Source organism: Panthera uncia, chromosome E1, assembly GCF_023721935.1.
Source record: "Panthera uncia isolate 11264 chromosome E1, Puncia_PCG_1.0, whole genome shotgun sequence".
Classification (NCBI taxonomy): domain Eukaryota; kingdom Metazoa; phylum Chordata; class Mammalia; order Carnivora; family Felidae; genus Panthera; species Panthera uncia.
The window spans coordinates 54,545,521-54,557,670 of NC_064814.1; the positions used below are offsets into that span (position 1 = coordinate 54,545,521).

The 12,150-nt window shown below is 46.7% G+C and overlaps 1 protein-coding gene across 1 annotated transcript in view; it reads right to left on the reverse strand.

The window, feature by feature from the left end:
* Positions 1-12,150, reverse strand: part of GLP2R (glucagon like peptide 2 receptor) — a 52,650-nt gene that overhangs the window by 19,690 nt on the left and 20,810 nt on the right. The window contains exons 6-9 of the mRNA XM_049638105.1: positions 11,397-11,550; positions 9,557-9,716; positions 8,104-8,164; positions 6,662-6,731 (exon numbers count right to left, since the gene is read on the reverse strand). Coding sequence (XP_049494062.1) covers positions 6,662-6,731; positions 8,104-8,164; positions 9,557-9,716; positions 11,397-11,550 — 445 coding nt within the window. The remainder of the gene's footprint in view (positions 1-6,661; positions 6,732-8,103; positions 8,165-9,556; positions 9,717-11,396; positions 11,551-12,150) is intronic.

A 12,150-nucleotide genomic window follows, 5' to 3' on the forward strand; every position in this document is an offset into this window, starting at 1 on the left:
GATGGCAAAGGAGATTGAGAAAGAACAGGCCCGGGCAGTTGGAGCGAACCACAAGGAAGTGGTGTCCTGGAAACTCATGTCTGTAAGAACTTTGAGGAGGCTTAAATGCTACCCGAAATTTCAGCAAAATAAGACTGCATTTAGCAACAAAGAGCTGAGAGAAGGTGCAGTTCACAGGTGGGAGCCCAAGGTAGATTGCAATGCTTTGTTTTGTGAGCTAGATGTAAAGAGGGAGACGGCCGGTGTAGACCACATTGAAGAGGCTTGGCTGTGAAGGGAAGCAGAAGAATAAAAAGAGTAATTGACAAGAGATACAGAAGGAGATCACTTTTCTGTGCAGGGCTAGAAGAGGTTTGGGGTTACAGGTTTTTGTTTTTGTTTTTTTTTTTTAATGGAAAAGACAAAACTGCCTCTCTGCAATGAAAAAAGAGCCAGTGGAGACGGTGATTGGGTAACAATTAATGGAGTCTACAAACTAGAGATCAAAGTCTCTATGAACTTTGAGCCAGTGCAGTACTAATCCCCCACCCCTGTCTGGAAACAAATCCCTTGAACCACATATTGAAACACAAGCTCCAGAATCCAATGTGTACCTACTGAGACTTGCCTTATTGGCCTCAGGAGAGTCAGTGCTCAAAGCTAGCAGTCTACAGTTCCAGGCAAGAGGCTATTTATCCCAACCCACTAGCCAACAGGAATGATGGAGCTTCCTAGCCAAGGAATATTTAGCAACAGGACACTTAAATACAAACTAAATGCAACCAAGTAATTTATTTCTTTAATGGGATATCTGCTTTTCCTCATGAAGAGAAAACGTTGTGTCCTTGGCTTAGTGATTTGTTGAACTCAAGCATTTTTTCTTGTAAAGTAAGCTTAACTGGGGAAAGGCACATATTTTAGCAAGTTAATTTCGATCAGGACTGTTTCCTAGGATACGAAGGGTTGTGATGGAGAGGATGTGGATTTGCTGTTGTTTGTGCCTTCCAGGGACCAGACATGAGAAAATGGGCATCAACCAATGGCCGTGCAGAGGAAGTGCTTCTTCAGTGCCACGGGATGAAACACCAGCCTGGTTGACCATGGAGCTTGGGTTCATGGTCAAGACACAAGACAAGAGTCAGTAGGCACGTTGGGTAGTACTGTTCTTCATCTGTACAGAAGTAGGAAAAGGAGCAGAAGGAGGAAATCTTCCAAGAACCCAGCCAATTCCTCTTAGATGCTGTGATCAGAATGGGGGTGCTTAGGACCCCAGATAGATAACGTTCCCTTTCAGGTCCTAGACAGTGCAGAATGCATTATCAGATATAAGATTCTTGGTGACACTTCCTTGGCATTGCAGCTCCTGTGTTTAGGTCCTGTGCTAGAAGAGGTGATGGCTAACATAGTAGGGGGCTCAGAAGTAGACTTCATCTACCCCTAAGCTTCTCCACCTACCCCAACCCCTCCTCTTCTGGCCTGCTGTGTGGACTAAAATGCCTACCATTAGAGTTGCTCCTTTGGTTTAAAATAGTTCATCCCTAGAACGCTGCTGGTGTGTACACATCACATAGAAGATAAAGAACACTTGGGGTGGGGTGGAGGGGATTTTCTCCAACTCTTATTCATTCATGTGTCCATTTTCACAATGGATAATTCAATTGCTTACTTATGATCTGACCTACTTTCACCATGGGAAGCAGAAGATGGGATGCGCCAAAACTAAGTTTTAAGGGGGTGGGAAAATACAGGGTATGGAGAGATTCCCACTGTAACTCTTAGAGGAGGGGATATGGAAATTAGGAGATGTTTTGAGGACACAGCACGCCCCTGGGTTCCTGGTGAGGTGGAAGACCTAAAAAGGGACAAGACCAGTGAAGACTAATTTTACTGATTTCTCAGCTTTGCCAAGTCCTGAGGCTGCTAGAGAAGATCCAGTAAGAACAAATGAAGGCATTGGACTATATAACTTCATAAAGTCAACAGATGGTCTATTCAGTCATTGGCTCAAAAAAGCTATTCAACTGGCTGTTTAATTTGGTTGTTCCGTTATCTCCAGGAATTATGATATGGATAGAACAATCTTGCACAATGTATGTATTTTGTAAACCCTGAAGGTTTGGACTAATTAAAGCTTTATGGATTTTCTACTGGGAGCAGAGGAGACTGGGATATAAGAATATTCCATATTTCAGGATGGTTCTATTCTTTTTTTTTTAATGTTTATTTTATTTTGAAAGAAAAAAAGAGAGAGAAAACAAGTGGGGAGAGGATCAGAGAGAGAGGGAGAGAGAGAATCCCAAGCATGCTCTGTACTGTCAGTGCAGAGCCCGACATGGGGTTTGGTGCCACGAACTGTGAGATCATGACCTGAGCTGAAAGAGTTGGACGCTTAACCAACTGAACCACCCAGGTGCCCCAGAATGGTTCTATTCTTAATGTACACTCAGGGGTAACAGCTTAATTTAAGTAGTAGTCTTTTATCCTGAAGAAGATGGGAATTGGGAAGTCTCCAATTTCTATGTCTCATGAAAGACCTACAGAGCATCTGAATTGTTCAGGCTGTCATAATATGTTATTCTGAAACACAGAGAATCCAGAAGGCAGTAGATAAAGTCAGGTGGGAGGTCTGAAAACCCAGCATGACATTCATTCACTTCGCCCAGATGCTGATCTGTAGACACAGACCCAATCTGGAGGTGGTGGGGGAAGCCCAGCTATGGCAACAAGGATGCTGCCTGGGGGGCTGAGTTGGCCTGGGGGTTTCCCAGAAACCTCTGATCCATCCTCTAGAGAATAGGACCAGCCTCAGATTTGGACAAGGTGAAATGAGATTGTGAAGTGCCCTGAAATGCCAAATGCTATGAGCAACATCTTGATTATTATGTTATTTTTAGTATTTCAGCTTAGCTAGAAAATATGTGGTCAAGAAACTCTTTTTGTTCCCCCAAACACAATAAAGGTTTATTATTATTATTATTATTAATTATTTTGCTTACTAAATACTCTATTGCAATGGGAGAAGCTCTGCTCTATGAAGACATTCAGGGGCCCTGGTTCCTTCCATGTGTGGTTCAAGGAATTTTATTTTGGAGTTTGGGTTACATTCACTCAGGTCAGAGGAAAACTGTAACATGTGGTCTTCTAACTAAGCATGAAGGCAATTTTTGGCTCAGTCATAGTCTGATGAGTCTCAAAATCACAACTATTAGATTTGAACTGACTGAGGGCAAAAACTATGGGGAATTCATCTTTTTTCTCCCAGAAAGAAATTAGCACTGAGCTAAGCACACAGCTGGTGCTCCATAAATGTTAAATGAAGGTGCAAGAGAGTGAATGTGTGTGATTCCAAAGCTAAGGAAGCCCAACCTGGCAGTTCTGTTTCCATCAATCTAGGGTAGAGTCCAGTTTGGGGTTAGTTATGGCTTTTTCCTTATCCTCCTGAGCTATAATGTACAGCCAACTGTCTAGTCCTGGGTTCCTCAACCTCAGTACTCTTGACCATAATGCTTTGTGGTGGGGGCTGTTTTGTGCACCAGCACCCTTGGCCTCTATGCATTGGCTGCCAGCAGCACCCCCACTCCAGTTGAGATGATTAGAAATATCTCCAGAGTTGCCCAAATGAGGGGGTAGAATCACCTTCAGTTGAGAACCATTGGTCTGGGCCAACTCTGATTTTATGGATGAAACAGCAGCCTAGAGAGGTCAGCACACCATAGATTAACCACAAAGCCTGCACTTCATGTAGGGCATGCAAATCCCACTGTCCTTGGAGTGTATAGGATCCTAGAGCTGGTGGGGGGTCGGGGGAAGGAGAGGAAGACATGAGGTGAGGTGGGGGCAGGGAGAGGAAGACATGAGGAAGGGGAGGGAAAGGAAGACATCAGGTGGGAGGGGGAGGGAGAGGAAGACATCAGGTGGGGTGGGGGGAGGGAGAGGAAGACATGAGTTTCTGCAGGCTGCTTCTCAGGACAGAGTCTCTCCTCTTGGAAATGGACAGAGATAAAAAAAAAAAAAACCCAAAGCCTTTCTCTGTGGTCCACACCAATGTTTTACCAGTTTAGATTCTGACGTTCTTCCTTGTGTCCAAAGGGAAGTTTTCCCATTTCTATTTAAGCCCATTCCTCTTGTCCAAGACCCTGTACACAGACAACCATAGTTCAGCAAGGTCCTCTGTAAGATCTTCACAGACCTGAGGACGATTATGAACGTGTCCCTTTCAGGCATGCCTGTCGACTCTTCCTTAATTTGAGAGGTAGAGAGATTCGTAAAGAGCTTAGTCTCCAAGCAGGAAGTTAAGTGTTCACCAGTCGCGGGGCCATCCGATGGGCATTGGGGGCAGGAAGGCAGCGTGTGCAAAATGTGGGACTAGTGAAACAGCAGCGTGGATATGGGGAACAGTGAGTTTCTCCGTATAAATAAAGCGTGGGGTGCTTGCGGTTGGATGAGCAGACCAGGAATAACAACACTTTCCACACTAAGGAGTTTGGAAGGCACGCCCGAGGGCAACAGTGCGCCATGAGAAAGACACACGTAGAAGACAGACGTAACCAAAATTTGCTCAAGAAAGACCACTCTGGCCACAATGCGGAGGATGGATTGTCAGAGGGCAAGAAGGAAGAAGGGAGACCAAGCAGGTGGCATTTGCACAAGCGTGCACAAGAAATCCCCAGAGGCTGAAGAACAATGGAGACGGGGGGGGGGGGGGGGGGGGGGGAGAAGGGACAGCTTGGAGAGATCTTTGGAGAGAGAACTGATGACTTAAGTCTGAGTCCATGTTGCAGGGAGGAAGAGGAGAGCAGGCAGGAGGGCACCCAGGTTTGGGGCTTGGGTAGCTGGTAGATGGATGGCGGTGTCATTCGCTGGGCAATGGGGGGGAGCGGGAGGTGTGGATGGGAGAGCAAGGAGCCACCGTGAGCTAAGGTGACTCTGGCCACTTCTGCGTAGCTGGTGACAGCAAGAGTGTGAAGGTCACTTTATCAGAGATGAGCCGATAAAGCACATTGTCTGCTCCCCTGCGGGGAGAGAATATGGCTACGGGAACAAGGAGGGACCAGGAGAAGTCCATTTGAACCACCTGCGAGCTTGTAAGACTACAACCGCCCGGGCCCCACCTCCAGAATTTCTGATGTAATTCTCTACAATACGCGTCACTAAGTTTCTAACGCACGGCCAGCTTGGAGAACCACTGGTGTGTGGGCAAAGAGCTCCCCAGACTTCGATGTGCACCCCAAACCTGGGGATCTTGTTGCAGTGCAGATTCGGATTCAGCAGGGCTGGGGTGGGGCCTGAGAACCTGAAGCTACAAGAGTTTGGGGGGCTACACTTGGAGCATTGAGCGTGTGTCACAAGATGTTCTTCAACCCTGGCTGCAACTTGGAATCCCTGGGTCACACCCGAGATCAACGCAACACAAATCTCTGGGTGTGAGACCCAAGCACAGAAGAATCTTTAAAGACACCCCGGTGGGGCGCCTGGGGGGCTCAGTCGGTGAAGCATCTGACTTCAGCTCAGGTCATGATCTCGCGGTTTGTGAGTTTGAGCCATGCGTCGGGCTCTGTGCTGACAGCTCGGAGCCCGGAGCCTGCTTCGGATTCTGTGTCTCCTTGTTTCTCTGCCCTTCCCCTGTTCTCTCTCTCTCTCTCTCTCAAAAATAAATAAACATTAAAAAAAAAAAAAAAAAGACACCACGGTGCTTCTAAGAGCAGCCAAGGGAATCAATCAAGAGCATCAATAACAAGCATGGATGTCTCCTCTAGAAGGACTGCAGAGTAAACACTGGGGTTCCAGCTGCACCGAGCCTGAGCTCCATCCCGGGGAGGGCCTGGCTGGTTAGAGAGAACGTTCTAGTGCCGGGGAGCGTGGGTCCCAGGCGTTCGCTGAGTAAGCCCATGTGGACAGCCATTTGTCCGGACTGGCTGCCAGGATGAAGAACACAGGACTCACGGGGGCAGCGGACAGGTTTTAGACACATACATGTGAGGAAACATTGCCGGGACCGTAGCAGAAGTCTGTAAGGGATCTGGAAGGACACAAGGCGGGGTGTGACCATCCACCTTTCGGTGGAAATGTCTGGGGACAGCAGCTGGGTGGGGGGGAGTGGGTGGATAAAGTGACAAATCTCAGGATGGTCCAAAGCGAGGTACTAATGCGTGACAGGTCTGCATCAGGCACGTGGGCAGGAGTCAATAAATATTGGGGGGGGGGCAGCAGCACAGGGCTGTGGCGACAAGTGCCAGTGCCCCCAGTCAGTCCCTTTGGGCTGAGATCCAGTGCACCCACTTACTGGGACTTGAGGCAAGTCTCCTGCCATCTTCTCCGTGTCCTCGTGGGTAGAAGAAACAGAACAATGACACCTACCTACCCACGTACAAATCACAGCCCCCAATACGGGGTCGCCGAGCAGGTGATAGATAGGTTGCTATACATAGTTTACGGACGCAGAGAGAAGGAGGCGTGCGTACAAGCCTGCATTTGAGCCCAGAGCCAGAACAAGGAGAAGTTTCCAAGTTGTTCCTTCTAACATTCAACACATCCTACTCACAGCTCGGCGACTCCTTCTCCAAGGAACTGGTCCAGGCTCATTTGGAGCCAGAGAATTTGGTGGGGGGCAGGTGCAGGGGTGCGGGGTGCCCCACAGCTGCCAAGTTCAGAGAGGAAAAAGAGGGGGCGGGGTGGTCCTTACCATGACACAAAGCAGCATGGGCCCCCGGATGATCCACCAGATTTTCTTATTCCTGTTGGTTCCCCAGCACCTACGGCAAAGAGCAGGCAGGACAAGGTTGAGTGTGACGGCCTCAGACCCTCTGGAAGAAGGACTGACTTCCCACCCATGATTCTCCTGAGAGGGGGAGAGGGAAAAAACAGGATTAAAACCCCTTCCTTGGTGCGTGACCCTCTACACTTTTCCCCACGTTCACACAAAAATAAATTCTTTTTTTCCCCTCCAAAAGTAAATTCTTAATTATGCATAGGGGACTTTTGGTAATGATTATTTGGAGGGAAAAGAATATGATCACATGACATACATTATTCACAACAGGCTTGGCAATGTGCTATTGGGAGTCAGCCCGAGAAGCCGAAAGGTACGGAACCAACCTGTTTTTTTCAGTATTCCCCTTAATCTTCCGCAATATAGGTATGCCACAGTTTGTTCATGGCTTCTCATTTTTGTGCATGATCAGGCACTTTTTTGTTTGTTTGTTTGGGGTTATTTTTTAATTGAGGTCTAATGGATACATAACATTATATTAGTTTCAGGTGTATAACATGACTCGATATTTGTATATATTTCAGAATGACCGCCACAATAAATCCAGTTAACATCTATCACCACACATAGTTACAAATATTTTTTCTTGCAACAGGGACCTTTAAAATAGACCCATTTAGGGGCGCCTGGGTGGCTCAGTCCGTTGAGCGTCCGACTTCGGCTCGGGTCATGATCTCACAGTTCGAGAATTCGAGCTCCACGTCGGGCTCTGTGCTGACAGCTCGGAGCCTGGAGCCTGCTTCAGATTCTGTGTCCCCCCGCCCTCTCTCTCTCTGCCCCTCCCCTGCTCACACTCTGTCTCTGTCTCTCTTTCTTTCTCAAAAATAAATTTAAAAAAAACATTTAAATAAATCAATAAATAAAATAGACTTGCTTAGCAACTTTCAAATATACAATATAGTATTATCAACTCACCATGCTGTCTCCATGTTGCACTTCATATCCCTGGGATTTACTTATTTTATAAGGAAGTTTGTACCTTTTGACCCCCTTCACTCATTTCAGTTCGCTTTTTTTGCCCCCCCCCACTGTGAACAATGACACCATAACCAATTTTGTACCCATATCCTTACATATTGAGGGTCACTGCTAACCTAGGCAGCCAATTTTTGCATTAATTTGAGCAGATTTTTGTGCTACTTTGCGTGTATACCTAAGCTAACAAACTCATTACTGTAAGAAAGGTCTTTGATTTTTTTAATCTACATCCCTAAGCATATTCTAGACAGCCAAAATGGAAGGGGGTGGCTATGCTCTTTGGGAAAATGGCATAAATCCTTGCATCTAGGCATATCTTAGAATTCCTGGCTGCGAGCAGGTGAAAGCAGGTGTGAAAGCGGGTGTGAATTTCCTACCCGGTGTTCTCCAGCTGTGCACGAGCAATACTCCAGGGTACCACAAACAGCAGCGGGAAGGCTGGGGAGACAACAGGGAAATGCAGTTAGGGGCCGGGTGACTCAATCCGCCTGCCTCCCACCCCAGCCTGATGGGCCAAACACATCCGGTTACAAGCCCAACTATTAGAGAATTGCAGGCTGAGATCTGGAGAGACCTGGGGTGGCACAGAGCCCATCTGTTGTTTTACTGTCCCACAAACCAGGAAGCAGAGAGGAGAAAACATTTGCCACATGTTGCAAAGCAGCTCAGAGTAAATCCAAGGCGTTAACCAAAGTCTCCCAAGTTGTCGGTCAAGGGCATTTCCTCTGAATCCTGCAGCGTCACGTTCTCTAAGAGTTTGTGACAACGGGGTTTCAGGGTCTAGATCCCGTCTTTTTTTTTTTAATTTTTGTAATTTTTTTTAATCTTTATTTTTATTTTTGAGAGAGAGAGGGAAACAGAGTGCGAGAGGGGGAGGAACAGAAAGAGAGGGAGACACAGAATCTTAACTGACTGAGCCACTCAGGAATCCCTTTCTAGAAAAATTTTTTAATGTTTATTTATTTGTGTGTGTGTGTGTGTGTGTGTGAGAGAGAGAGAGAGAGAATGGGGGAGGGGCAGAGACAGAGGGAGAAACAGAATCTGAAGCGGGTTCCAGGCTCCAGGCTGACAGCAGCGGGCCCAACATGGGGCTTGAACTTATGAACTGTGAGATCATGACCTGACCTGAAGCTGGATGCCCGACCAACTGAGCCACCCAGATGCCCCTCTAAATCTTGTCTTGAAGACTCAGTTGGTGTTATGGGTTGAATGTTTGTGTCCCCTCCCATCCCATGTTGAAGCTCCAACCCTCAGTGTGATGGTAATTGGAGGTGGGACCTTTGGAGGTAGTTAGGTTTGGAGGGAGGGGTAAGCATCATGATGGGATTAATGTCCTTGTAGGAAGAGACCAGAGAGCTTGCTTTCTCTCGGTCTCTGTCTCTCTCTCTCTCCACCATGTGATGCTACAGTCAGAATCCAGCTGTCTACAAGCCAGGAAGAGGCCCTTGCCAGAACTGGGCCACCCTGGCATCCTGATCTCAAACTTCCCAGACTCCACAACTATGAGAAATAAATGTCTGTTGGTTAAACCATAAAGTCTATGCATTTTATTATGTTGGCCCAAGCAGGTGACTACAGCTGAGGACGGGGTGGGAGGAATGGCATCTGATTCTCCCAAAACCTTGTTGGTTTTTTAACATAAGCATTGGGTCTACAGCACCTGTGCGTCTCTGTGCGTGTGCACACACCGCCCCCCGCTCTCTTCAGGCTCTCATCCCTGAGGAGTTATCCATCCCAGATGGTCCCTCCAGTTGGGAAACCAAAGGATCTGTTGGGTTCATATGTTCCGATGGCCCCTAGGAGAAGAGGTTGGGGGCTCGGGTCACTCACCCCAACCCACCAGCATGTATCTGGGCCACAGCCGCCTCTCAGAGAGCACTGTGGGCTCCAGCAGCGTGTGGAGGTAAAGGCCTTCGACCAGCAGCCACGAGTAATTGGCTCCGACAAAGTAGTGCAGCAGGAACTGGGCAGAGCGGCAGGAGACAGATATCTGAGGAGGACAGAGCACCCGAGGGTGAGGCCAGGCATTCCCGCGTGGGCCCAAGATGGTGAAGAAGGGCCCCCCCCCACAGCCCTCCCTCTTCACCCCCTCACTCCCGAACCTGCTGACAATCTCAGAGAGGCTGGTGACAATACCAAAGTGGGAAGGGGGGCTTCCTGTAGGTTTCAAAGCCCAGTCTCTCCCTTAACGTTCTAGGCATTTGTAGACAAAAACAGAGAGAATTCCCTGGCGCCATTTCCCTAAAGAAAACCCTGAAAGGTATGTTCTCTGGTCTTGGTTCAATTAAGCTAGAAACCAAAAATCTAAAAAACAAAACAAACAAACAAAAAACAACTTCAGATGATTGGAAAGGAGGAAAGAAATTTCTAAATAACCCAGTAATCAAAAAAGAAATAATATAAATTAGAACTTATTTCTGACCCAGATGAATAGAAAATACCGCATATCAAAATGTGTCGTATGCAGCTAATACCACACCGGGAGTAAAGCCTATAATCTTAAAAGCCTTAGTTAAAAAAGAAAAAGGCTGAAAGTCCACTATCCTAACTATCATGTCAGAGAAAGAGCAGCAAAATCTAACCTATGGAAAGGACGTGGAAGGAAAGCAGAAAGGTAAAAGCAGAAACTAATGAAATAGGGAACATAAAACAAAGGGAATCAGCAATGCCAAAATTTCATTCTATGGAAAATCCAGTAAAACTGAAAAACATCTGGTAAGGATGATCAAGAGGGAAGAGAGTGAAAGTATAAATAGTCAGTATCAGGGACACATAAAGCAATACTGCTCTAACTATGATGGTAAGATCTTAAAAGATCTTCAAAAACTACGAACAATATGATGGCAAGAAATTTGAAAAGTTAGATGAAGTGTACAAATCCCTAGAAAAGCACCAGGTACTAAAGCTGACACAAGAAGAAATAGAAAATCTGAATATAAGAGCTGAAAACAGCCCCCAGTTAAAAGCCTTCCAACAAAGCAAACTTTGGACCCAAGTGGCTTCACTGGAATGATCTATCAAACATTTAAAGAAGAAAAATACTCATCTTAAATAAGTTCTTCCAGAGAACAGAGAAACAGGTTAACAAGTCCGCTTTGTTTGACGTAAGCGTAAATTTTAGCTTCTTTATCACAAGAAAATTACTCACTGAGGCAGATGAGAGAATGCTAAACAAAACACAGCCTCAGTGAACAAATCCAGAAATATAGGAAAAAGAGTAATATATCAGAACCTAGTTGGGTTTATTCCAGGGGTGCAAGGTTAATTTAACAAGTTACTACAACCAGTATTAATAGGATAAAAGAAAAAGCATCCCAACAGAGGCAGATTTCAATTTGGAAAGCTTTGCCTCTTTAAAAATTAGTAATAATAGTTTTTTAAAAAGACTGATCTGGTTCAGCTCTTTGGTTCACAGATGAAGAAATTTCCCACCCGCGGGCACACAGCAGCCCGTGGCTGATTTCCTTTACCTGCCTCACTCTCGGGAGGTTTGGGGGGTTTTTTGGTGGGTTTGGTTTTGGGGTTTTGTTTTTAGTCCGATGATACTTCTCTCACCAGAGGCCTCTGACACCCCTTCATGTCCTTCTTGCCTTTCCCCGTCCTACTTTCCCACCCCACGGTTCCCAGCCCTGATCTGCCGGGTGGGAGGCTATGGTAGGGAGGCACATACCTCTGACACGAAGGACAGCCACTTGTTGTCGCTGTTGGGCCTCCTGGAGTAAGAGTTGTAGAAAATGGCATCCTTCACCAGCACAGCCAGGGCTCTCAGGATGAAAGAAGCAAACAGGTTCATGTGGATATAGTTGCGTGTGCAGTGGAGTTTTCTGCGCAGGGAAAAAACCAAGTGTCTCCCCTCAGGAAAGAACAGCTCAGACCAACAGGCATGTGCCGGAAACTCCTGTGTACCTATCACTAGAGGACAGACATTCATCCTGTAGGCTCTAGAGCCACCAAATGTCTCCCCTCAGGAAAGAACAGCTCAGACCAACAGGCATGTGCCGGAAACACCTGTGTACCTATCACTAGAGGACAGACATTCATCCTGTAGGCTCTAGAGCCACGCAGCCAGGTTATGTGATTTTCTCTGTGCCTCATTTCCCTCATCTGGAAAATGGGGATAACATGTACACGTGGAGCACAAATTGGGAAATTGAGGCAGAAGGGTTAAGTCAGCTGTCCAAAGTCCTAGAGAAGTAAGTGGTGGAGGTGAGATTCAGACCCAGACACTCTGAGGCCAAAGCACAGCTCTCCAAGGCTCTACTGCCTATAAGGACGAGAGCACTTCCTTCAAGGATCGCCGTAGTACCAATCTGGTTTGGGGTGCAAAGTACTCACAGAGTACCTACACCTAGTAAGTGCCCAGAAAATGTCAGCTCTCATTACCTCCCTCTCACCCACATGAAGCCTCCTTCAGGCTCTTTTTC